The sequence below is a fragment of the Girardinichthys multiradiatus genome, chromosome 10, assembly GCF_021462225.1.
Source record: "Girardinichthys multiradiatus isolate DD_20200921_A chromosome 10, DD_fGirMul_XY1, whole genome shotgun sequence".
Taxonomy (NCBI): domain Eukaryota; kingdom Metazoa; phylum Chordata; class Actinopteri; order Cyprinodontiformes; family Goodeidae; genus Girardinichthys; species Girardinichthys multiradiatus.
Genome location: NC_061803.1, coordinates 26496662 through 26524615, shown reverse-complemented (window position 1 = coordinate 26524615; position 27954 = coordinate 26496662). Strand labels below are relative to the sequence as shown.

Below are 27954 nucleotides of genomic sequence, written 5' to 3'. Positions count from 1 at the left end.
TCTACAAAGCCCTCTGCTTAAGAGAGATGAGGATATAAAGCATTTATTTATTTATTTTATTTATTATTACTTTGATTCTAACAATTTTTTTTATTTAGAATTGCAAAGTAGAGGAGGTCTAAGAATCCAAGATTTTGTTTTTGCACATAATGAACACTAGACGGCAGCAAAGATACTCTAAATTAAAAACAACAAGGAAGCGGAAGAATGAAGAAGAGGAGGAGGAGGGATACACTGTGACACATCAAAGGTAGTATAAACATAAAACACCAACATATAGGCGCAAATAGAAAACAACGCATTTTAAGAAAGAGCAATTCAACGTTTTTAGATCTTTCTATAGGTTGTCTATCAAACCAGACGTGTTGGGCCGTTGTTTTAGCTGCATATGAGCTACAGGGTTTTTGTGACGAAACGACTATTTTTGCCGATACAGAGTAACACGTGACCGTATCAGCGTCTTTCTGAGCTTTAAAAGTGATTAATCAAGACTTAAAATAATGGAACATGGTTCGGCATACGAGCAGCTCACCAGAATCTGACCGAATGTTTCGTTTTTCAGCATTTTTCTTACGGCAGAACGGATTAATGAAAGAAGACAACCCCGAAATGAAAACTTTTATTTAAATGTGTGGTTTATTTTATATGCCGAAACATTTAGACGATCATGAACACTGATGTGGAGACATTGGTCGCTGTTTATCTGTAGCACCCACAAGCTGCTCTGATGTTACACAAAATATTTTGAATTTTTTCGCTAAAGGTTTGCTTAAACTATACAGTGCTGTGGAAAAGTATTCCCATCTTTTAAACTATTTCGCATTTTATCACGTTGAAGCCTCCAGCTTCAATGTATTTAACAGAGATTTTATGTGAATACAAAGTAGTGAGTAATTATTGATTAATGCTCTCCTTGCCTAGTCTTGGTAGGTTTGCTGTTGTGTCCCTAACATGTCCCTAACATGTCCCTAACATGTCCTTAACATGTCCCTAACATGTCCCTAACATGTCCCTAACATGTCCTTAACATGTCCCTAACATGTCCCTAACATGTCCCTAACATGTCCCTAACATGTCCTTAACATGTCCCTAACATGTCCCTAACCCTTTTCATGTTCAGATTGACTGACCAGAGCTCTTTGAGATCTTTAAAGCTTGGAGTATTGTTATATAACTTAACCTTGCTTTAAACTTCTCCATAACTTTACCCCATTTCTATGGTGTTCCTTGGTCTTTGTGATGCTGTTTGTTCTCTAATGTTCTCTAACAAACCTTTGAGGCGTGGACAGAACAGCTGGATTTATGCTGAAATTAAATCACACACAGGTGGATTCTGTTGACCAATTCAGTGACTTCTTAAGGCAACGACTTGGACTGGATTTGAATTAGATTGAACCAAAAGCATGCTAGTTTTTCTATTTTTATTTGTAAAAATTTTTTAAAGCCATGTATTGTTTTCTTTCCACCTTACAATTATGCACTATGTGGTGTTAATCTATCTCAAGTATTTCCAGTCGAATAAAGTGTAAAATAAGAGTTTGTTTTTGTAATGTAACAAGTTCAAGGGTTGTGAATACTTTTGCAAGCCGCTGGGGTTGATTTGCATATCCCCGTGTTTAACAGGTTGAATATCAATCCTGAATATTATTTCTGGTTTTCTTTTTTATATATTATGTTTTCCTAACTCGGACTCGAGTTGATTTAGAGGTATATTTTAGTCTGTTTGAATCACGTGGAACTTGTGGCATGAAAAGTTACACGTCACACATTATACTATGGTAAGTCCACCCAAAGTACACCCAAACTAGTGCTTAAGACAAGTTTGACTGCATGTAGGATGAACTGTGTTGTTAAACACTTGTTCTCTGCGCAAGTAATTGTGTTGTTTGTACAACCCCATCCACACCGTTTACCTTCTCTGTTAAAGAGTGTGAAATACCTCCAAATAAATCCACCAATTATTGAAAAAATGGTTTGATCCCCTTGATAAGTACATATGGTTGCATGGTTAGTATGCACCCCATGGTAGAATGTACCATTTCATAATGGTTCATAATGCCATGCACTCGAAAATATTTTCCTGGGAATTTGGTGCAAAAATAGACCTCACCGATCCCCCACCATGCTTAAGAGTGGACGTCAGACCACTGATTTTTGACATAATCATACTTTGTCTCACATCCAACCTACCTGGAGTGTTAGTTTCTAAGAGCGTTTGGTCTTCATGACATCTGACCAATAGGTTCAGGTTCAAGACCAAGTAGCATGTAGCACCTCCATGTTTGTATTTAACGTGGTTGTCTGGCCTAACTAACATGCCAGAAAACCATTGTCCTTCTCTGACTTTTATAATGTCTTTCAACAGGTTCTATGTACCGGCTGAGGACCGCTGAGGAAGGAGAGTACAGTAACGAAATCTCCCAGCTCAGGCAGGTGGTCTTACAAAACGATGACAGACTCCTTGACAAGATGCTCTGCCAGGAGATCTACAAGAAAGTCATCAACTGTAGAGGGGGCTGGGGCATCGCAGGCACGCCTCTTCATGCTGCTGTGTCTAAAGGCCACCTCAGCTGCCTGCAGGTTCTGCTAGCCCACGGTGCTTTAGTAGACTCTGTAGATGTCAAAGCCCAAACGCCTCTTTTCACAGCTGTTCGTGGGAAATACCTGGACTGCGTTCTTACCCTCCTTAGAGCCGGCGCCAACCCCAATGGGAGCAAGTCCAATAACAGCTCCCCGGTACTCACTGCTGCCAGGGAGGGCGACGTGGAGATCCTCAGGCAGCTGCTGGTTCACGGTGCTGATGCAAACTCTCGTTCTAAAGTCCTGGTGTGGCCCTCCTGCAACAGGATGAGCAACGGACCGCTCTACCTGGCTGCAGTTTACGGACATATGGAATGTTTTAGACTGCTGCTCCTCTATGGGGCAGACCCGGATTACAACTGCACGGATGCAAGGTTCCTGAGCTTAGTCAAGCAGCCCAAAACGGTGCTGGAGATGTGCCTCAGGCACGGCTGCGGTGTGGAGTACATCCAGCTGCTTATCGACTTCGGTGCGAATGTCTACCTCCCCACGCTGATCATCGAAAAGTCCACAAAGCAGAACGAAGCCGTGGAGCTGCTTCTGAGTGAAAGAGGTACAAAAAACCCATTCAGTGTCAAGATATTACAGTGCCTTGACAATGTAGTCATACCCCTTGAACCTGAATGTATTTTAACTGATAGACCAACACAAAGTTGTGCATTATTGTGAACTAGAAGGAAATGAAATATGGTTCTCAAATCGGTTTACAAATACAAATCAGGTGTGGTGGCGTGGTTTTGTTCTCAGCCTCCCTGAGTCAATACTTTGTGGAACCATCTCTCTCTGCAGTTAGAGATGCAAGTCTTTTGGATCTTCTCTGCTGGCTTTGAATGTCTAGATTAAAAATTGAGATGATCCAATCCTATTTCAGACCAGACACTGACATAATTCCACTAATCCATCCAACCTTCCATTCTCCATGGTCCTGTGTTGCTGTAGAGCTGAGTTTTGTCCCAGATGGGGCGACGATGGCGAGAGTGGTAGGGTTTTGTCCTTTAACTGGTGGGTTGCCGGTTCAAACCCCTGCTCTGGTCTGTCTGCCTCTGTTGTGGCCTTACGCAAGACACCTCACCCTACTTTCCATGTACTTAGCTCCTTCCATCTTCCTATCAACTCTCTCCAACTTCCCTATCCCTGCTTAAGAGAAGGATCTCCACAGCATGATGCTGCCACCCCCATGCTTCATGGTGAGGGATGGTGTTTACAGGGCGATGTGCAGTGTTTGTTTTTGTTCATACAAAACATCAATTTTAGGCTGATACCCTAAAGGATGTGAGTGGAGGACTGAAGTGTGAGTGGTTAGAAAAGCCTTAAAACTGGACCACAGGGGGATTGTATTAGTAGTTTAAATCAAATACATTCAGACAACACGAGGGCAGCATCCATACTGCTTACTTTTACACCCCCCTTAATGACTGTATACAATACAAATCAAAGCTTAGCTGGAGTTTTTCTATGTGTAAATGTACTACGGAAACGTAGATAGGCAAGACAATTCACAGAATGAATATGCAATCTGTTCTAATGGCAGATTTATTTAACAACACGTATTTCCCCCTGTTTTCAGGAAGCCCCAAAGCCTTGACTTCACAGTGCCGACTTGCTGTGCGGAGACACCTGAAAAGCATCAACAAGATCCACCGTATGGATGAGCTGGAAATGCCAACCAGTCTGAAATACTTCCTGCAGCATAAACCAGTCCCTGTCCATGTTCAATAAAAAAGGAAGCGTGTGTTATTTTATCATGTTTATATCTCAGCTTGACTGGTTGGTTTAACTGTTGGTCTTTGCATACATGTGTCTTAAAACTGCTTTTGTCTCTTCATGGGCTGCTCTGTTCATACTGTTCAATTAGAAGATTAAATATGTAAATATGTAGCATGTTCCTCTGTTTCATTTTTTCGTTTTACTTAACAGCAGTCTCCTAAAAGATGTGGCTCCTTAGAAGTTGCTAACTCTGCTGTGTACAGGTGCATCTCAATAAACATAATTAGAACATAGTTGAAAAGTACATTTATGTCAGAAATTTATTCCCAAAACTAAAGCTCATATATATTTTCAAGTACAGCACAAAAATGTGAATGTGGTGAAAAAGGTCAATATTTTTTGTCACTCATTTCAGAAAGTGAAACTCGTATAGATCAGCTGGCTTACAGATAATAAAAACACATTTCAGTGTCTCAAAAAATCTGAATATTGTAAAAACGTTATAGCAAACTCATAGAAAGTTAAGTGGAAGCAAACGGTGCAACAGGGATAACCACAGCCTTGAGAGGATTGTCAAGCAAAGTCCATTTAAGAATTTGTGGGAGCTTCAGAGAATGGACTGAGGATGATGTCAGCGGATCAAGAGCCACTACACACAGATGATTACTACACATGGTACGAATGTCGGGTTGCTCGTGTCAGTCCACTACAGACCCAGAGAAAAAGCCAGAAGCGTCAAACCTGTGCTGAGGAAAAAAAAACTGGGCCCATATTCACACAAAACGTAGCTCATAGTGATGTCATGCTAAGAAAAATCTTAGAATTTCTCATATTTTAAGTTTTTTTTTACAATTTTTCCTCAGTAAGATAAAAGTTATTTACACTACCGGCTTGATTGCACAGGGATCCACCCCCTTAATAGTCAAGGAAAGGAGCACATAAACTTCTATAACAATAATACAATTATTAATATAGATATGAGATTAACTTTATCAGCTCCCTGGAGCGAAGGTAAATAGTTTCAATGACAGGAAGGTGCACCTATAGTGAGGTAATATTAGGAAGGATATATAAATAATAGAAACAATAATAAATAACCACGAATAAAAAGTAAACAAAATTACAAACAATATAGTACAGAATTATTTAAATATTTACAGTCTGTAAATTGCTATCAAAAAACAAATTTGGAAAAACTCGAAAACATATATACATACATAAATACAAACTCGGATACAATAATCTAAGCACTATATACATTGAAGAAATATGTACATTATATCTTATAAACACAATTTGGCATTTGTGAAAGCTTTATTTGATATGTGAAAGTTTAAAAAAGGGCTATATTAGTGCTTTTTTGCATCTGGACCACAGTCCTCACAGATACTTGAAGAAGGTCACAAGCAGTGAAGAGTCTCTGTCTCACTTTTTACAGACACACTGCTTTTCCCAAACTGCTAATGGTGATTGTACCAGCCCACTACCTGCTACACATAATTATCATGAAAATAATACGTGGTTTTCAAAATTCTTGAAAAATAACAATCTAAAAAGAATTGAATGCACTAGCACTCAGCAATACAGATCCAGTATTTTGTAGAACCACATTTGGCTGCAACTGTAGCTGCAAGGTTTTGGTGTATGTCTTTCCCAGCTTAGCCAGTGACGGACTGACATTTTCCCCATTCATCTTTGCAAAAATAGCTAGTCAGTTTGGATGGAGATAATCTGTGAACATATATTTTGCCACGTGTTCAATTGGAGTTAGGTCTGGACTTCAACTGGACCATTCTAACAAATAAATGTGAACTGATCAAAAAACATTGTAACTCTAGTTGAATGTTTGGGGTCATTTGTCTGGTAGATATTGAACCTCCACCCCAGCCTCATGTCTTCTGCAACCGGGTTTAATTAGCTCCATCCATCTTCCCATCAACCATGATCAGCTTCCCTGTTCCTGCTGAATAAAATCATGTCAATCTCATGATGCAGTCATATTACCTTGGGGAAGGTGTTTTGAATGACAACCAGTGTTAAGTTTCTGTCATCGATAGTAATTTGCATGTAGGCCATAACGTAACATTTTGATGTCCCTTACATATCTTGTGGCAAACTGTCAACAGGGCTTCTTATGGCTTTGATTCAACAATGACTATCTTCTGCTACGCCAGGAAAAAGGCCAGATTTGTGGAATGCATGACTAATATTTGCCCTTACGATAGTTTCTCCCACCTTAGCTTTGGATTTGTGCAACTCCTCCAAAATTACCATGGGCCTCTTGGCTGCTTCTCTGATTAATGTTCTCCTTGCCTACCTGCTCAGTTTATGTGTAAAGCAATGTCTCAGTAGGTTTAGAGTCATGGGAGCGAGCATAAATTGTAGCTATAAAGGCAAGACTGAACTATTCATAAAACACATAATCTTAAAGCTGTCAGGGGGGGCATTTGACTGGACCTGAAATTACTTTGCAGCAGGATTTGATTCCACCTAAAACCGGATGTACAGCGGGGAGAACAAGTATTTGATACCGTGCCGATTTTGCAGGTTTTTCCACTTGAAAAGCATGTAGAGGTCTTTCATTTTATCATACGTACTATTCAACTGTGAGTGATGAAATCTAAAACAAAAATCCAGAAAATCCCATTGTGTGATTTTTAAGTAATTCATTTGTATTTTGCTGCATGATTAAATATCAAATATTTATATTTATCAAATGTTGATCAAATACTTGTTCTCCCCACTGTAACTAAGCTTTGTGTTTTCTAAGATGTTTGGAACAATACCTGCAGAGTTCACTCAAAGAGCTGTGTGGAAGTGCACCCCATACACCCCCCAACCACACTAGAAGGAATATATTCCATTCTGTGACGTGACTAGCTACATGTAACTGGCGAAATAACACCTTTCCAATGCAGTGTCCTTACGGCGAGACACTACCAAACGACTTTTAAGTACTTTTCTTCTTTCATTTCTATAGCGCTTAATCTTATCTCACGTACTGTATTTTAAAACTGTCTCACCTCTGAGTTGACTTTCAGGTGACTCTGTCAGATCTCCCGGACCCGCCCGGCATCGAGCAAGACAATAATCCACCGGCCAGATGCGAACGTCACACACCGGGACTTTCAGCCACCAGGCCTAGATGCGGCTGTGCGGCAGCGCTTAACTCGACGTCAGGCTGTCTCCGGAGATCCACCAGTCACTGCAAAGAAAGATAAAATCAGTTTAGTTCTTATACTCTCCAGCTCGAAGGACCAAATTAATGATAGGTATTATTTAATCAACTCAGAGGTAAGGAAAGACACCGAGTCAGTTTTACTTGCAAGGGTAGCTGTGCACTACAGACTACGAAGTATTAGCCCCCTCTCTCTTTATTTATACATGCTTGGTCACACACAGTTCAAACATCATTCAGAGTGGGGGTGTGTGTGTGTGTGTGTGTGTGTGTGGGGTCAGAAAGGTTAGGGTTCATGTGTCTTGATTTTAGAGAAAGGAGTGAGGATTGGTGCCAGTCCCTAGATGTTGCTGATAATAGCATAACTCACCCTTCTCTCTTATCTCTTTGTCTATGACATGTGGGGGAAGAAAGCACTTAGAGCAGACACAAGTGATAAACAATATAAAAAGTCATAAAAACCCTAACAGTTTCTCAATAAATCACTTAAAAAAATGGTTGAGCATGTCTGTAACTGTTGCTTGCACCAGAACCGAAGCCAACATAAGTATGACAGAACAATCTGGCCAGCAGGACGGCTCTGCAGCACATTTACAGCATGCCTTATGTCAGCAGGGAATTTTGTTGGGGCATCACAACTTAATCTTTCAGTCACTTGTCCAACAGCAGTCAGGTGTCCTCCAGTCCCTGGATTAGGTCTAGAGGTATTTTAAAAGAACGTACCCCTTCCACGTTCGACTAACCCTGTACATGTTCCTTCCTCAGCTCAACCTTCCATTGTCCCCATGTCAGACCTGGATTCGTTCCGGAGTGTGGCATGTCAGTCTCCTGTGCTATTCTCTGGAAGATTGAAAATTGCCAGGGCTTCATCCTACAATGCTCCCTGGTTTTTGTTGGTCTCCCTGCTCCTTTCCTGATGATCCAAGTAAGATCTCCTTATATAATCGGGTTATTCAAAGGTACAAAGCATTCTGCTGGACAAAGGCCACCATAGATGAAACCTCAGTTCATTTCTACTCTTTTAAAGAGTTCATTTAAATGTTTAAATGGACATTTTCTTTCAGGCCAAGTGATGAGAAAACAGGTAAGAGATTGTGGAACTTAAAGAAGGGAACAGAGCTGTGCCTGAGTTGACAATAAAATTCTGCACCCTAGCGTCAGAATCAGGCTGCTCAAAAAGGAGCCTTCCTCAGTTCATTAAATTACAGACTTTAGAAAGAGTTAGCTAGCCGAGATGAGCCTAAGACAATTGTTGAACTTATTCATCTTTCCATGCGTATTGATAATGGTCTTAGAGAAATAGCAAGGGAGAAGAGATGTCATCATCCCCTTGATTCATTGCTTGTCGACAGTTAACCTCTTGTGACATCAGAGAAAAAAAACATTCGTTCTCTTCCCCAACAGCTTACTCCTGAACCTATGTAGCTGGGCCACATCCGATTGACTCCTGATGAGAGATATAGATGACTTTATTCTGGTTTATGTCTCTATTGTGGCTCTTCCAGTCATCTCTGTCTCTCCTGTCCAGTTCGCCCAAAAGACTTAGCCTGCTGTGCATCACATTGATAATCCCCGGTTACAACTGGATATTACTTTGAACATCCGACAGTATTCCTTCCCATTAAAGCTCTGCTTGATTCAGGTTCTGAGCAGAATTAACCAGTCCCTCTCTAGTGCAGGAGCTAAAAACTCCTATTCAGCCCCTTCCTTCACCTGTCAAAGTATTTCCTTTGGACGGAAGTCCTCTTCGTACTATCATGCAGTGAATTGTTCCGCTTCACTTAATTGATTCAGTAAATCACCATGAACACCTTACCTTTGTTTTCTGCACCAGAGAATTCCCGGTCGTATTAGGACATCCCTGAGTGCAGGAACACAATCCACACATTAATTGGGCCGAAGCACGAACTGAATCTTAGGGTTCTAGTTGCCTGTCAAATATTGATTGGATATTATGATAGAGATCTTTACTACCATATTTTCCAAACAATGAGATAGAGATAGAAAGAGTTAAAGATATAGATAGATTAGACTGAAAAATAAAAGTTTTTGTGGACACTACAAATTTATTTTTTTAATAAAGCATCTGTAATCAGTGTAGGATAATTCTGTCCAAACCAGACCAGCCTATACATTGTGCTTTTCATGCTCATCATCATTCAATATGGCCCTCATGCCAATAAAGCGTTAAAAATGTGTATTTTCTTAAAATAAAGGTGTATACATTCCAAACAGTATCTGTGTTCAGTGTTGAAATATCCAGAATAAGGTCTGAGCAGGCTAAATATTAAAGATTTTGATCTACAGATGGTAGTGGAGGAAGACTGTCCCCTAAACTCAGAGGTCCCTCACAAACTCAATTCTCAAAATCAAATATGCCTGCCACTAGCATAAATGGTGGTAATATTAAATTAAAACTAGAACAGTTGATACAATTCTCAAGTTGAGTTGTTTTTTAACATACATTGAGACTGGACTAGTGCTGTTGAAAAGCATATTTAGATTTAGGAATGAAGTCCTATCAAACTTAATTGTGTGCCAGTTGCAAGTCAGAAAACCAGAGAAATGTGTGATCTGGTTTGCCTAGTGATCAGACAATAAGTAATGCAAGATATCAAAGGGATTTTTCAGATTTTCTTGTGAAGTTCTGTGAACCTATAATAAGTAAGTTGCCTTACCTGTAGAAGATAACTGTCATTCCTTAGTGAGCATTTTTAAAATGGGAGCAATCATTAGGCCATGTCCACACCAACGTTTCAAAGTGGAGATTTCTTTTTAATTTACACCTGCTTACTCTTGCTTTCTTTGCTACAAACCACAACATGAGTAAGTCAGTTTTTTACGTTTTCTTCCCACGACTGTGAGGCAAAGCTTAACACTGTAAGGAAAAGCCTAGCACTGATTTAGTCGTGAACAGTATCTTCTTTTTATGAATTTTGACATGGGTAATGTCCATATTATCACCACTTGCTTGCACCGCATAAATATAAATATTTTTCATATGAATTTAAATTGGGCCCTGATTACACATTCACAGCCATTGCTAATTTATCCACTCTCTGCCAAGTTTTTTTCATGTCACTATGAGAAAATGTTACGGCTTGTGAAATAGGACCCCAGAATGCAGACGAGCAGGCAGCTTGACGGTAGGTGAAAAAAGATTTAATAACAAAAAAACAAAAACTCACTCACAGAAGGAGGCAGGAACCAAAACAACAAACGGACAGGCAAGATAGGAAAAAACAGACATGGGCAGGTTGGCAAAACAGGCTTGGCGTGAATAACAGGACAAGAGCATGATCTGAAAACAAGACTTGAGCATGAAAACAATTCCACGAGGAATAAACAGAACAGGTGTGTATATATGGAGTGTGAACCAGGTGAAGCAAGACAGATTAACTAGAATCAGGTGAACCAAATAAAGTTGTTTAACAGACAGGAGAGAACAAAACATGACTGGAGCAAAATAGACTCTTGAATACAAACTAACAGAAACTAGAAAAACATGAAACTAAACATAACCAGATCCAGAAACCAAACTTGACAAAACATGTACAAGACTAAAACATGACCAGAAAAATAATAAACAGAAGCATGATTCAATAACTGAGAGAAATATAAGAAAAACCCAGAAACCAAAAACCAAACAACCCCAAATCATAACAAGAAAAGGTGTTTGCTGAGGCTGCCAGCTGTATTAATCTGCCTGATCAGTCCACTGTATAAATCTAGGTCAACCAAAAGTGTTTTCTTCAACAGTGAATCGCTTAAGCAACAACATCAAAGATAGTAAGCTCCTGTGTCTTTCCCGATTGCACTGATAATGCAAAACCCTGGTCACCATTTAGATTCCATGGTATTCAGCTAATTTATAAGTCGTAACTGATTAAGCACATTGAGTTGTTTTGAATTGAAAATTCATGTGATGTTTGTTAAAACACCTAGTGCACCAATTCAACCATTCATCTTTTATGTGCGGAAGCCCAGGGCCCATTCCAATGGCTTGGGGCACTCAGCAGGGCACCTTCTGTAAAGGTATCCCCACAAAGAAGAAAACAAGATTCCACCCAAAACAGTTGCTTGCTTGGGGTGTTATCATAAGACACTGTTTAGTATGAGCAGCAGGCGAGCCAGTGAGTTATCAAGCATGTTGCTGCTTGGCAGTTCTAGAAGACAGTGGAGAGGGAAAGTACAAGGTGCTACTGTGGTTACACAGTCTCCAAGCAAGAAATTACTTAAACTTTACTTACTAATTAAAAAGTTTTAGACCATCGATTCATTCTTAAATCATATGTTTAAGTCATGTCACTTTGGTTTGCTGAGTAGTCCAGTTATATGCCTACTGGAAGCAAAAAACACCAGCATGCAATTGAAACCAAGGCAGACATTTTTCGGCAGAGCAGTTAACTTGTTTGGTGCAAGTTCAGATGAGTTTTCGCACCTGCCAAAACAAAGTAGATTATCCGAGGAATCAGACTATGATCTATTTAAAACAGACCAAACACATCTGATCTGAATGCACTTACAACATCCAGGTTGGCACTACCAATAAACCTGATATGTCTTTAGATTTAGTGGCACAAAACTGTGCTAGGTCACTGCAACATCTTGCTACTGACGACATAAGTATGGTGTGTTACCTATACATGTAGGAGAGAGGGAGCAGATGGATTCGTGTGAAGGCGTTCGTAGAAAAGTGCTTGCCACTGACTCTATTGGCAGCACAGAAGATGACTTAGAGAGTCCCCTCTCAGACCATGAGGTTCGACTTAGACTCTGGCAAGCTGATATCTTCTCCAAAAGAATGACTTAGAAAAACTCTGTTCTACTCCAGGGTGTGCTTCGTCTATTAAGAACAAATTTGCTAAAATTGATAATGTGCACTCGAACACAAAATGAAGACATGGTTCTTGGGAAATCTGGGCTACTGTCCAAGTTGCTGTTGATTGCATTTGTTGTGTCCGCTACTGTTGCTATAGACTTCAGCAAATCCTCCTCTGGCATAAGGAACATAATAAGGCAATTCAAAAGACTTTTGAAGAACAATGGTTTAAGACTAAGTTGGTGCCATTTTGATCTTTGCTTTGGAAGAGCCATACACAAACCCTTAGATGTGTACAGGAAATTTGACATGTAAACTTGCTCATCAGACAAAGTTAGAAGAGTTGTCATATTGTGGGTATGGACTTGGACTGGACTGGGACTTAAGTGTTGAGTCTTTTCACCTTGCTGGACATAAGATCTTTGAGAACAACACCTCTCCTCGTGCGATGAATCTGAGCTTGATGAGCATGAAGTACAGTGGGAGCAATGGGAGGCATGGGTGAGGCAAGACAAAGCTGCATCATGGTCTTCTGCCACATCAGCTGGCACGTAGAGTCTTTGAAAGGTAAGGCCTTACTGTGGTCGAGAGATAGGGTTCTTATGGCGGTGGATGAGTCTGCAGAATCACTTAGGAGGCTGTCAATTAATTGGCTCTGCCATCACACCCTCTTGATGTTGTTCTTTAATCTGAGAGACTAAGCCAGAAGCACTCCAGAAGTTCAGGATCCTGGATTCTAAGGCCTTGCTTGCTGTCAACTACAGAAAGTCAGAAAAGTATTAGGACAGTAATTTTTAGTTTTAAGACATGAGCAGCGGTTTAAAATTATTTGCTTTGTGTCTTTGCATTAGGTCTTACAAATAAAGGACTATCTAAACCAGAAGACCCTGGAAGAGACAAGATGGGCCAGAGATTTCTGATTGGCCATGGTGGAGATCCTGCTCCACCAAGTGAGAAACGGAAGAGGGAGAAACTGGCATTTCTACTGAAACCTGGAAAAAAGAAACATGTAACTACAATTTTAACAAGAACTTCATGATTTATAATTTATTTGAATGTTAATGTGAATATAAACAGACTGATCCATCACTACATTAATTATTTGAAATTAGGACTCAATTCCATACCTCTCTGGGTTTTACTGAACAAGAAACAGAAGAAACACTGGAGAGGAAAAAACAGTAAGGTACAGACCCACAGCAGCGATCTATATGTTCATCAGTAAACTAGCAGACACATGTCCACTTGAGTAAAAAGGATACAAATACTTTCATCAAGTAGTTCCTTCAGTGTCCATAGACTGATTTTATCATTAATCAGTCAGAAGAAAAAAATGCCCATATCATGATGCTGCCACTAGGTTTCATGATGGGAATGGTGTTTTCAGTCTTCATGTGTTGGTTTTCTTCCACAGAATTTTTTGTTTTAGTCTCTTCAGACCAGAATGCCTTCTTCAATAATCTTTCAAGTTCACTAGCAAAAAAATATCCTTTGTACTTTGGACATGGACCTCTGGACCTGAAGAGGACAAATTGAACAACTGAAAGGTATAACAAAAAAAGAAATTACACTCTCCAGCCACAAATGGCATTACTTGAAAACAAAACAGCATGTCCCATAAGGGGTTTGTGGATCATAAAATTAAGGTATGTTAGCATAGCTTACATGTGGTTAGAACTTCCCTCTTCACAGTTCTGTTCTTCTGATTCTTGACAGAAAGCCAGTCATCCTGCTGGAAGAAGAACATATGATCTGTCCAAGAGTCCCATACCACCAAATTTTGAACTTACCACAGCGGGTCTAAACCTGTGTTTACATAACTGACATTCAGACTGTTGTATTGAATGAGACTGTGAGTTTGATCTTCATTGAAAAAGTATGAAATGGTCTCAGAGACTAGTTTGTTCCCTGAAAATGATGCCTTCCTTTTTGCAATTAAAGTAGTTTCCAGTCTGTCCTTTTAAGCACTGAGACGTTGCTGGACTCAGTTAATCCTTTCACAACATAATGATGTCCTTTAATATTTATAGTTTAAATTTAAGTCACTGTGTAATTAATGTAACTCTCAGGAGCTTAGTTACTAAAAAAAAACAGAAACATAATCACCAAGCTTCACATAGCATCAGAGTTTTAGCTCAGAATTGAAACTTTCATGGAACTGCTGAGGTGGTATTAGTCTGAAGAAGCAAGCCCAATTAGATCATGCTAAAAAAAGTGCACCCTTTGCAAATTAGATGCATGTGTGGAGAAAGTAATGTAACAACATTATTGGTGAAATCTTTTAAATATGATATTTGCCTAGATCACAGATAAAAGATGTCTGTATCAGTCTAAAAGTCAGTTTTCGTCAGTTGAAATCTTTGCTTTGTGTTTATCACTTGAATGTTTACAATAAAACCTCTTAAGGCACCAAATTATGCTCTGCTGTCAGAGTTATTATTGTGTCCCACAGTTCTTTGCTTTTTCAGTTTTGTCTTATTCCACTTTGAATTCAGATTATTTTTCTGAAATTTGCCATGTCACTAGTGCTCAGGAAACCTTTCTTTTCTCAGCTTTTTTTTCCCTAATGTTGTCAGAGGATATAACAAACCACATGCTTGTGTACCTTTGTATTTCAGATAAATGTTTAAACAGCAAGCTCAGTATTATTGGTTTGTTATCCTAATCACACCCTCTACTAATTTTAATATTGTGGCTCAGTGAGAAGAAGTTATTTTTGCCATTCCTGTTGCAGGTGTTGCCTCAGGCTGTCCAAATGGTCCGCTTGTGGGCAATGAGCCCTGGGAAAAGGTGAAGCACAACCAGGAAAGCAAATATAATCCCTGCCATCACGTTCTGCACAGGCCTTTCTAACTGCAGACATAATGCACATTGATAAACATAGTTCCTTTCTAAACTTTGCACTGGGTAAAATTATTTTATGATTTGTGCACTAAACCAAGAAACATTGTTCTTTTAAGTAAAAATAGTAAATAGTTCCTGCTAATTGTTTGTGTTCCACACACTGGCAGCACCAGAACAACGGCCACAGGATGAACAAACAGACTAGCCCCAAACTTGGTGAGGTGTTGGGTGAGACAGCATGCTTGTATGCAGTGTACTGCCCTCTAGTGACCGAAGACCCTCAGTGCTCCAGTGTCTGTCTCGCACGCTGTAAAACTGACACAGAGAGCTGAACACGCACACAGACACATAAACTGGGCCGCTGTTGTTCAGATAAGACGTTAGCTTGACAGAGATAGGCTTATCTGTTTTATTGAAGCTGTTTTTGGGGTCAAGTACAACACATGTTTCTTTATCAACGTGAGCAAACGGTACAACAAGCTACAGCGAGAGGTTCAGTTACAGTGGGGACAGAAAGATGGTTTCCTCTGGGGAGCATAGAGCTCACAGCAGAGGCTACAGCCCATTCTCTCACAGGGAAATTCTGGAATGCATTTAGTCACCAGCCCTGCTGAGAACACTTCTGTCTTGACTCGATCGTCCCAAATTTACAAGAGTATTTCCTGAAGATGCATAATGCAACTGAAAAACTGTAAATTAATAAGTAAAGCAAAAACTTACAGATTTACACTAAGGTTAACAATTATTGTGTGCGGGGTGTATTACGAGCTCAATTGTCCTGGAATGTAGGTCTTTATGTAGGCCTTTACTTGCCTGTTATAATTTCATACAAATGTATAAATGAAATTCGGGACTCAGATAGTCATTGGCTATTGTTGTGACTGGATGCTTCGTAGTTTGTCACCATATGAGAAACAGAACTGGAAGCACTGGCTGAGTCAGACACGGCAGCCAGAGTTTTACCTGGAAAAACAGAGCACCTTTTAATTCTAACAGTCTGTACCAATTGACTGGTTGCTGCTGGAGACAATGAGTGGTCATCACCTATAATGTCAAGGATGTTTCTTCCTGTGTCCAAAGGTTGCAAGGCTGCAAGACTTATATGCCTATCAATAGCATAGATAATTTTCCCTTCAGCTTCTGACACTTTTCACACACCAGCTCACTTGGAACAGCCTGCAATACAGTGTAAAGATAGGTCGGCAAACATGTGTTCCCTTTTGTTATTGCAACAGTATTATTTTAACACCAAAAGTTGAAATTCTGATTGATATGGTATTTTCTTTAAAATATTCTCAAAATAATACTGAGGGCATGTGCATAAAGAAGTTGGATGAGGCGTGTTTGGCTTTCTCACAGTGGACTGTACAACCACTGAGCTGAGCTTGTCAACATCCTGTAAGGAGGTGACAGGGACTGATGGTAGAGGTTGGGTAACATTTTTGCATATCTACCTACTGTCTGCGAGTTCCTTAGTGGTCTCCCTGAACGTCATATTAAACATCATCATATTAAAACACCAGATGACAGGCACCAACTGTTACGGTTTACTTGATATAGGACCCCAGAATGCAGATCAGAAGGCAGTATGACTGTAAGTGCAAAAAGGTTTAATTACAAAAAACTCACTCACTACAGGAGGCAGGAACAAAACAAATGGGCAGGCAAGACAGGCATGGCATGATCAAAAAGACAAGACTTGGTTTGCAAACAAGACATGAACATGAGAATGAGAAATGTTTCCACGACGACTAACTGAACAGGTGTGTTTAAATGGAGCATGGTACAGGTGGAAAACAACACTGATTAACATGGTGCAGGTGAACCGAATAAACCTAATTGACAGACAAAACAAAATGTGGCTGCGGCAAAAACAGAGACTCTAATATACAAACAAAACTTGACAAAACATGAACAGAAAAATAATAAACAAAAGCATGATTCAAAATCTAAGAAGAATAATAACAAAAGAACGAGTCAAAACCTTAACTGTGAAAAACATAAGAAAAAACCAGAAACCAAAAACCGAACAACCCTAAATCATAACACCAACTCAAACAGCCCATCTTATCAATTAAATACTAAACAGAGACACTTACCTGATTAAGTTTGCTGGTCAGGGCAAAAGAATTAGGGATGATCTCCTGAGGGTTGTCATGCTGGACCAAGTCCACAGTTCTGCCTCACTCTTGTTTCTGAGCAACTGTACGTCAGCTTCAACACTCGGAGGTCTTTTTACTATCAGCAGTCTGAAGAATGGAGGGATCAGGACAATATGAAAGCTTGACCTTGACATGGACACTGTTCACTCTGACAAATCCTAAGGCATATTGTACAACTTAACTTTCATATTTTGTGTAAAACATAACTTTGATTGTTTAATTGTGAGAGGCAACATTTTTCCTTCATAAAAAGGATTTGTGCTTGTAATAGTTTTAATTTATAGGAAACCCATGTTCCAGCTGCTAGTCAGAAAAACAGCAGGTGCCTAATTGTTGTACACAGTGACCAGACATAACATTATTAACAATGATAGACAATAACATGAATGTGTTAACACTTGCAGCAAGACGGTCCTCAGTTCAAATGGCAGCCCGGGGTCTTCCTGCAAGTAGTTTGCATGTTCTCCATGCATAGGTTCTCTCTGGGTACTCTAGCTTCCTCCAACAGTCTAAAAACATGAATGTTAGGGTAACTGGTCTCTCTAAATTGTTCTAAGGTCTGAGTTTGCATGTGGATAGTTGTTTGTCCTCTGTATCTTTGTTGCTCTGTGATAGACTGGTGACCTGTCCAGGGTGTACCCCGCCTCTCGCCCATTGACCAGCAGAGCCCCCCAACGTGACCCTGCATGGATAATTGGGTATAGACAATTAACTGATAGTTGAAAAATAATAACTTTCCTTGTTTTTTAACATTCAAAGGCTGAAGGAACATGTTTACAGGAAAGTGTTGTACAGTGCTATGTGTGCAACTGATGTAAAGACACAAACTGTTAGAACTGCAAATAAACAATTACTGAAAATTAAATATTGAAACTAGCAGCCATGTTGCACTGGTACACAATCTCAAAGTTTCCCATTTCAAGTTCTAAATTCAAGGAACAATGCAGAAGATGTTTCTGATTTGTAACTTAGAAATTCTGACTTTAAATCACAAAAAGAACACACCACTTGGTTGATGCTGATGAGTGTGGTGGTCCTTACAGTAACCAAGTAGGTGGCTTTTAGAACCAGGACATGAACATGCTTTTTGTACTACGGATTCACACTTTTTTTTTTTTAAAGTACAAATAGTAATGCACAATTGCTAAAATCATTTATACTTACACCCATAGGATAAAATTAAATATTTGTCGGACAAAATCTGTGTTTACCTGTGGAGTGTAAGCACACAGCAAACAGTGCTGGCACAAAGTCCTCTGAGAGGTATAGAACAGCTCAGAGTTGCTTTCGTCATCCTGCCATCCTGCCAAAATTCATTAGACAGACACAAAAACTGTTTTAAAACAATATCAAGTTCCGATCACTTTCCCAGTATTGTAAATAACAGCAGATTACTTTGAAGAAACAACGGTATTAATGATGAGTTGATATGTAGAAACATTTGGTGGGACGGCTGTTTTACCTGAACAGCTACCTGAACAGTCAAAAGTTTGGACGCATCTTTGTCATTCAATGGCTTTTCCTAATTGTTTAGTACTTTCTACATTGTAGATACATAATGAAGGCATCAAAACTATGAAGCAAAATAATATAGAATTATGTAGCAAACACAAAAAGTGGGAAATAACTCAAAACATCTTTTATATTTTATTCAAAATAGCCCTACTTTGCTTTCATTACTGCTTTGCACACTCTTGGCAGTTTCTTGATGAGTTTAATGAGGGAGTCACCAGAAATGGTTTTCCAACAGTGTTGAAGGAGTTCCTGGAAGTAATAATAAAAATAAAAACTAACCATTGAATGAGAAAGTGTGTCCAAACTTTAACTGGTAGTGTATTTACACAGACGTTTCCTCTTTTAGGGTTACCATGCTTACCTGGACTTGATCAGCGCACAGACCACACTGTGATTCAGGTACACGAGGGCTGGTGGAACCAATGTGAAAAACAAAGGGAACGACAGAACAGGATACCCATTTCAAGGCAACAGGAAGCACTGCAGTTTCTGTCACAGTATCACAGTTACCTAAAATAGAAAAGATTGCAAAAATTTTCCAAATGGATTTTAGCATCATCGTGTTGCTCATGATAAATGGATAAAATTTAAATGGCCCTTTTTTGGTCATGCTGACCACTTGAGCTTTACACTAGAGCAACATACACTTGAGGAAGCTGGAATCGAACCCCAATCTCTGATTGCAAGAAGACTACCCTTTCCATTGAGACACAGTTGACCCCTCATCATCTATGGTTGAGGTTTGCAACCTGTGACTCTATGGGCCCTGAAAATGGGCTGTTAATACTGTTGTCTAAAATGACTTATAAAACTGAGCAGCACACACTGCTGGTGTGCAGGCTAACAAAGAGCCACTCTCTGCCTTACTGGCCTGGTTTAACCGTCCAATACCACTGCAGATCACTACCCTGATGAGTTTACCCATAAAAGAAAGTAAAGCACTTGCATTAGCAAAAAAAAAAAAATTATGTTCTTTTCTATTGATTTGAAAATCCACGTTTTTGACTTAGGCAAGAGCCAAAAACTTATTGGTGTCATTTCTTTGGCTGAGGACATTTTCAACAGTGACAAGGCTCTGGACCCAATTTTGAAAAGCATAGACTAAAAATGGCACTTTGGTCAGCAGACGTGAAGCATCAGTACTTCCATACCAACAGTATTGTAGGTTCCAACCTGTATCTGCAATCACAGACAGGTTGACTACTTCGCCAAGTGCCACGATATTTGATAGTTGCTATGTGCACATTTGTACACGTTCTACTGCTAGGACAGAAACACTGGTCACAGCTTCCCCCAGGATAGTTGAGGCTTTAAGCTCAATTATCCTCCAGCAGATGGCACCAGTACTGACCTGCACTGCAAGCCCTGCACAGTGGCACACATAAACAGCAGCTAAATGTATTGAGGAAACTGCAACCTGACCCGTAAGAAAGGGCTTAGGAACACACACAGAGCACCTGAGAAGAAAGGATAATCTGAAGGAAGATCTGCAGAGTACCTTGAAGTACCAGGTGGTGGTTGGGACTGCAGTAGGATTGGGGAATCTGAACAAGGGCCAATGAGGCTTTAGGGATAGGTTGGACCACCAGTTCCACTGATAACAACTGACCTACATGATTGAACCACAAGCCTGGGAAAAGCAGCATGTCTGTAGATCATAGTAACATTATTAGATACACAAGAATTCATTAAAACATTTTGAGAAAATATCATTAATCGTAACATTGATTTTTTTAAAACCCTTTTTTTTTAAATGCAGTCTTAATTAATAACTTTCAACTAAATTATTGTGTATTTTCTAGTTTTCTAGCATTTACTAAGTTTATTGACATTTTTCCTTCTTGGCTGCTATATTCAGTGTTGCCAACTCTGTGGATTTGTTGCTCCATTTAGTGCGTATTCAGGTCCCTCTAGTCACCCATTAAACAAAAAAAGGAACTAATGACATATCTAGCAACTTTCTTAAGTTTTATTGGAAAGTTTTGGAGGCTCTGACCTAAACACATATCATTTCTATGCTTCTGAACAAGCAGCCGGTGTTCCTTTGGGCTCCATTCTGACCCAGTGCTCGCACAACAGTTCACCTGAGTTGCATCTAGAGGAGATGTTCACCCCTCCATGCCCAGATGACAACTAAACCACACCTGTGCGAAGCCACAGATGGGCAGGTGTTTGTTGTTGTAAGTTCGACAAAAAAACGTTTGCTGGCCAGATAAAATCAAAACCTACATCTATGATGCCCACACAGTGCTTCAGATGGGAAATATGAAAATACAGATGGAGATTCAGATGAAATCGTGCTTCTGCATTTCTATCATCTCTATTTTTGTAGATAATAGTGCTACATTTAACATTTACTTTTTGTTAATGTCGCTTGAAAAAAATGTGTTCTTTGTTTCTGCTATTTATGTTAGTGTTAAATTTTTAACATCTTGTTAAACATCAGGAAAACATCAAGCTTCAGCTAACACTAACTTCCACTGTGCATTGTCCAGTGGCTGGTGCACTGGGTAGAGGCTGTGTATTGGTGTAAGCGTAGACACCAGTCATGTGCACCAATCTAGTCGGATAATTCTCTATGGCGGTCGAAGAGTCTGCATGAAGAGTAATGAAACAAAATCACTGAGGTGCAATTAGGAAGCCTTTCCCTTTGATTATTAACTGTGAAAAAAGTAAAATGGTACAGTTTCAGTCTCTAAAAATTCTGTCATTAATTTATTTTACCCAGATTGGATCAAAACCTGCCATTGTGCCAGATGGCCTAAGCTGATGAGTCTGTCCTACCCAGAAGCTTATCAAAGGTCTTCACCTCCGTTAAGTTTGAGTTTGTCTAATTTCTAATGGCTAACAGGATCTTTTGAGAAGAAAAATCCAGCTTTTGTTTTATTCTGGTCGATTTTTTGTTGACCTCTTGACTCTTTTGGATGTAGCTGTTTGCTTTCCAATGGGCGGTGTTCGTTTGACAGATGATACAAAGTATTTGTTTTATCTACTTAGTTTACTGTACTGTAAATGTGGTTATGTATCTTCAGTAAATATCTACAACAGCCGATGAAAATGTGGGTCAATATAAATCTTCAGGAAGAAACATGCAATTAAACAAAATTAAGCATATATATAACTATTCTACTGCATAATTAATCAGAATGCTTAATAAACTCATGCACCATGATTAGGTTGCACATGGGTATGAATAGGTTTGCTGTTGAAGTAAGTTGGAATGTTAAGGCAACACATGGGCCCCAGGTGGAGGTACAAATTGGCAATAGGATGAATTGACCTGAAGAGACATTAATAAAACAAATACACTGCTACTTGGCCAATGTTTGCTCTCTTGGCCAAATCCTCTGTTTTCTGCTTTTCCAAATATGATATCATCCCCAAAGCCAGATTTTTAGGCCAGGAATTAGCTTGTCCAGGCCCCTGGGCTCGTCTGCCACCTGGCTCACACTGCACCTGACACTAACCCTTTTAGGTTGTGGTTAGCCGATGTGGGGGTTTCCTCCTCATGCTTCTTTGAATTGAGCACAGCCAATCCCTAGGACCCATAGTTCGACCACCTGGCGGTTACTAGCTGAAACCCCAACCTTCACCTTACTCTCCATCCTGGTTCTTGGACTTACCCCTTCCCTGGGTCCAGTAGGTTCAGGAGATGCTACCAGGAGCCAAAGCTCTGGACAACATAAAAACACATTATAGGTGGTGATTTGACAGAGTCAAAGTATGAAGCTATGGTACCCAACTAGAAAAAGGTAGATTGCTCCTTTTAGGTCGGCGGGGTGGAGGAGTTGAGTTTTCTTTGTGTTTTGTTCACAAGTGATAGTAGAATGTAGAATGACATGGTTAAACCCCTTGGGCCCTCATATGCAGTTACTGCAGACACTGCTCCGGTCTGCTTTGGTGAAGAACAGGTTGAGCCAAAAAGTGAAGCATAGTTTTCATTACATTCAGCTTTAGAAAGATGATCTCACACTAGTTGATACATGAGCTCCCTTTTGTAGGACAGGTTATTGCCCTGATAAAGCACACACACTTAATCAGTGAGGTCTGAATACTTTTGCATGAAACAAGATTGCTAGCTATGTCTGTAGACATCTGAACCAAGGAAATGAAAGTGTACCCTGTGTTGCTTCTGTATAAGTTAAATGGTGGCAGTTTGTTAATTGTTTTCAATGTAATGAGGTCATAAGGTAGTCTGAAATCAAAGGAACAGTACTATAGTATAAACGTATTTAGTGGCAAACTATGTAGTTGTAATTCATTAAAACACTAGCAAAATCAAAAAGCATGATTTCATGGTGACTTTAAATATTGTGTAGCATAAGAAATAGTGTATCATTAACCCTGACACCTTTCCTGTAGGCAAATTTGCGGATGTTCCCAAAATGTTGTCTCCTCCCAAGTCCTCTTGAAATATTTTATTGTATGCAAAGTCATTGCTAAAGACCTTAAGTTTGGTAGTTTGCAAGATATGCTGGCTTTCTTGGAAACCATGATGAAACAAGACATTTTAAGAAATAAATTATCTTAAAGACAAAGGAAAGCTGATCAACACAGTCTTTAAAAATTGCTTGACAGACACCATCAGGACCTAACACCTTATTTTAATTCATGTAAACCACTGACACGCTGTCTCATTATTCATAACTACGAGTATGCCACATTTCTACAAAGCCCTCTGCTTAAGAGAGATGAGGATATAAAGCATTTATTTATTTATTTTATTTATTATTACTTTGATTCTAACAATTTTTTTTATTTAGAATTGCAAAGTAGAGGAGGTCTAAGAATCCAAGATTTTGTTTTTGCACATAATGAACACTAGACGGCAGCAAAGATACTCTAAATTAAAAACAACAAGGAAGCGGAAGAATGAAGAAGAGGAGGAGGAGGGATACACTGTGACACATCAAAGGTAGTATAAACATAAAACACCAACATATAGGCGCAAATAGAAAACAACGCATTTTAAGAAAGAGCAATTCAACGTTTTTAGATCTTTCTATAGGTTGTCTATCAAACCAGACGTGTTGGGCCGTTGTTTTAGCTGCATATGAGCTACAGGGTTTTTGTGACGAAACGACTATTTTTGCCGATACAGAGTAACACGTGACCGTATCAGCGTCTTTCTGAGCTTTAAAAGTGATTAATCAAGACTTAAAATAATGGAACATGGTTCGGCATACGAGCAGCTCACCAGAATCTGACCGAATGTTTCGTTTTTCAGCATTTTTCTTACGGCAGAACGGATTAATGAAAGAAGACAACCCCGAAATGAAAACTTTTATTTAAATGTGTGGTTTATTTTATATGCCGAAACATTTAGACGATCATGAACACTGATGTGGAGACATTGGTCGCTGTTTATCTGTAGCACCCACAAGCTGCTCTGATGTTACACAAAATATTTTGAATTTTTTCGCTAAAGGTTTGCTTAAACTATACAGTGCTGTGGAAAAGTATTCCCATCTTTTAAACTATTTCGCATTTTATCACGTTGAAGCCTCCAGCTTCAATGTATTTAACAGAGATTTTATGTGAATACAAAGTAGTGAGTAATTATTGATTAATGCTCTCCTTGCCTAGTCTTGGTAGGTTTGCTGTTGTGTCCCTAACATGTCCCTAACATGTCCTTAACATGTCCCTAACATGTCCCTAACATGTCCCTAACCCTTTTCATGTTCAGATTGACTGACCAGAGCTCTTTGAGATCTTTAAAGCTTGGAGTATTGTTATATAACTTAACCTTGCTTTAAACTTCTCCATAACTTTACCCCATTTCTATGGTGTTCCTTGGTCTTTGTGATGCTGTTTGTTCTCTAATGTTCTCTAACAAACCTTTGAGGCGTGGACAGAACAGCTGGATTTATGCTGAAATTAAATCACACACAGGTGGATTCTGTTGACCAATTCAGTGACTTCTTAAGGCAACGACTTGGACTGGATTTGAATTAGATTGAACCAAAAGCATGCTAGTTTTTCTATTTTTATTTGTAAAAAATTTTTAAAGCCATGTATTGTTTTCTTTCCACCTTACAATTATGCACTATGTGGTGTTAATCTATCTCAAGTATTTCCAGTCGAATAAAGTGTAAAATAAGAGTTTGTTTTTGTAATGTAACAAGTTCAAGGGTTGTGAATACTTTTGCAAGCCGCTGGGGTTGATTTGCATATCCCCGTGTTTAACAGGTTGAATATCAATCCTGAATATTATTTCTGGTTTTCTTTTTTATATATTATGTTTTCCTGACTCGGACTCGAGTTGATTTAGAGGTATATTTTAGTCTGTTTGAATCACGTGGAACTTGTGGCATGAAAAGTTACACGTCACACATTATACTATGGTAAGTCCACCCAAAGTACACCCAAACTAGTGCTTAAGACAAGTTTGACTGCATGTAGGATGAACTGTGTTGTTAAACACTTGTTCTCTGCGCAAGTAATTGTGTTGTTTGTACAACCCCATCCACACCGTTTACCTTCTCTGTTAAAGAGTGTGAAATACCTCCAAATAAATCCACCAATTATTGAAAAAATGGTTTGATCCCCTTGATAAGTACATATGGTTGCATGGTTAGTATGCACCCCATGGTAGAATGTACCATTTCATAATGGTTCATAATGCCATGCACTCGAAAATATTTTCCTGGGAATTTGGTGCAAAAATAGACCTCACCGATCCCCCACCATGCTTAAGAGTGGACGTCAGACCACTGATTTTTGACATAATCATACTTTGTCTCACATCCAACCTACCTGGAGTGTTAGTTTCTAAGAGCGTTTGGTCTTCATGACATCTGACCAATAGGTTCAGGTTCAAGACCAAGTAGCATGTAGCACCTCCATGTTTGTATTTAACGTGGTTGTCTGGCCTAACTAACATGCCAGAAAACCATTGTCCTTCTCTGACTTTTATAATGTCTTTCAACAGGTTCTATGTACCGGCTGAGGACCGCTGAGGAAGGAGAGTACAGTAACGAAATCTCCCAGCTCAGGCAGGTGGTCTTACAAAACGATGACAGACTCCTTGACAAGATGCTCTGCCAGGAGATCTACAAGAAAGTCATCAACTGTAGAGGGGGCTGGGGCATCGCAGGCACGCCTCTTCATGCTGCTGTGTCTAAAGGCCACCTCAGCTGCCTGCAGGTTCTGCTAGCCCACGGTGCTTTAGTAGACTCTGTAGATGTCAAAGCCCAAACGCCTCTTTTCACAGCTGTTCGTGGGAAATACCTGGACTGCGTTCTTACCCTCCTTAGAGCCGGCGCCAACCCCAATGGGAGCAAGTCCAATAACAGCTCCCCGGTACTCACTGCTGCCAGGGAGGGCGACGTGGAGATCCTCAGGCAGCTGCTGGTTCACGGTGCTGATGCAAACTCTCGTTCTAAAGTCCTGGTGTGGCCCTCCTGCAACAGGATGAGCAACGGACCGCTCTACCTGGCTGCAGTTTACGGACATATGGAATGTTTTAGACTGCTGCTCCTCTATGGGGCAGACCCGGATTACAACTGCACGGATGCAAGGTTCCTGAGCTTAGTCAAGCAGCCCAAAACGGTGCTGGAGATGTGCCTCAGGCACGGCTGCGGTGTGGAGTACATCCAGCTGCTTATCGACTTCGGTGCGAATGTCTACCTCCCCACGCTGATCATCGAAAAGTCCACAAAGCAGAACGAAGCCGTGGAGCTGCTTCTGAGTGAAAGAGGTACAAAAAACCCATTCAGTGTCAAGATATTACAGTGCCTTGACAATGTAGTCATACCCCTTGAACCTGAATGTATTTTAACTGATAGACCAACACAAAGTTGTGCATTATTGTGAACTAGAAGGAAATGAAATATGGTTCTCAAATCGGTTTACAAATACAAATCAGGTGTGGTGGCGTGGTTTTGTTCTCAGCCTCCCTGAGTCAATACTTTGTGGAACCATCTCTCTCTGCAGTTAGAGATGCAAGTCTTTTGGATCTTCTCTGCTGGCTTTGAATGTCTAGATTAAAAATTGAGATGATCCAATCCTATTTCAGACCAGACACTGACATAATTCCACTAATCCATCCAACGTTCCATTCTCCATGGTCCTGTGTTGCTGTAGAGCTGAGTTTTGTCCCAGATGGGGCGACGATGGCGAGAGTGGTAGGGTTTTGTCCTTTAACCGGTGGGTTGCCGGTTCAAACCCCTGCTCTGGTCTGTCTGCCTCTGTTGTGGCCTTACGCAAGACACCTCACCCTACTTTCCATGTACTTAGCTCCTTCCATCTTCCTATCAACTCTCTCCAACTTCCCTATCCCTGCTTAAGAGAAGGATCTCCACAGCATGATGCTGCCACCCCCATGCTTCATGGTGAGGGATGGTGTTTACAGGGCGATGTGCAGTGTTTGTTTTTGTTCATACAAAACATCAATTTTAGGCTGATACCCTAAAGGATGTGAGTGGAGGACTGAAGTGTGAGTGGTTAGAAAAGCCTTAAAACTGGACCACAGGGGGATTGTATTAGTAGTTTAAATCAAATACATTCAGACAACACGAGGGCAGCATCCATACTGCTTACTTTTACACCCCCCTTAATGACTGTATACAATACAAATCAAAGCTTAGCTGGAGTTTTTCTATGTGTAAATGTACTACGGAAACGTAGATAGGCAAGACAATTCACAGAATGAATATGCAATCTGTTCTAATGGCAGATTTATTTAACAACACGTATTTCCCCCTGTTTTCAGGAAGCCCCAAAGCCTTGACTTCACAGTGCCGACTTGCTGTGCGGAGACACCTGAAAAGCATCAACAAGATCCACCGTATGGATGAGCTGGAAATGCCAACCAGTCTGAAATACTTCCTGCAGCATAAACCAGTCCCTGTCCATGTTCAATAAAAAAGGAAGCGTGTGTTATTTTATCATGTTTATATCTCAGCTTGACTGGTTGGTTTAACTGTTGGTCTTTGCATACATGTGTCTTAAAACTGCTTTTGTCTCTTCATGGGCTGCTCTGTTCACACTGTTCAATTAGAAGATTACATATGTAAATATGTAGCATGTTCCTCTGTTTCATTTTTTCGTTTTACTTAACAGCAGTCTCCTAAAAGATGTGGCTCCTTAGAAGTTGCTAACTCTGCTGTGTACAGGTGCATCTCAATAAACATAATTAGAACATA

At 39.9% G+C, this 27954-nt stretch overlaps 1 protein-coding gene and 1 long non-coding RNA gene across 3 annotated transcripts; one reads left to right on the top strand and one right to left on the bottom strand.

Annotated features, from left to right (window-relative positions):
• Nucleotides 1–182: 182 nt before the first annotated feature.
• On the top strand, nucleotides 183–27954 carry LOC124875440 (ankyrin repeat, PH and SEC7 domain containing protein secG-like). Its single transcript, XM_047377611.1, has 6 exons — nucleotides 183–250; nucleotides 2366–3133; nucleotides 4148–4290; nucleotides 23714–23723; nucleotides 25740–26507; nucleotides 27522–27954. The coding sequence occupies exons 2-6, from the start codon at nucleotides 2371–2373 to the stop codon at nucleotides 27671–27673; spliced, it is 1836 nt and encodes a 611-aa protein (XP_047233567.1). The 5' UTR covers nucleotides 183–250; nucleotides 2366–2370; the 3' UTR covers nucleotides 27674–27954.
• Nucleotides 13012–17357, bottom strand: LOC124875733. Of its 2 annotated transcripts, XR_007040111.1 has the most exons (5): nucleotides 17231–17357; nucleotides 13953–14019; nucleotides 13415–13805; nucleotides 13146–13279; nucleotides 13012–13045 (listed from the first exon to the last, which is right to left on the bottom strand). It is a non-coding gene; the product is annotated as an uncharacterized LOC124875733 (long non-coding RNA). The 2 variants fall into 2 exon arrangements; XR_007040110.1 differs by having other exon boundaries at nucleotides 13146–13805.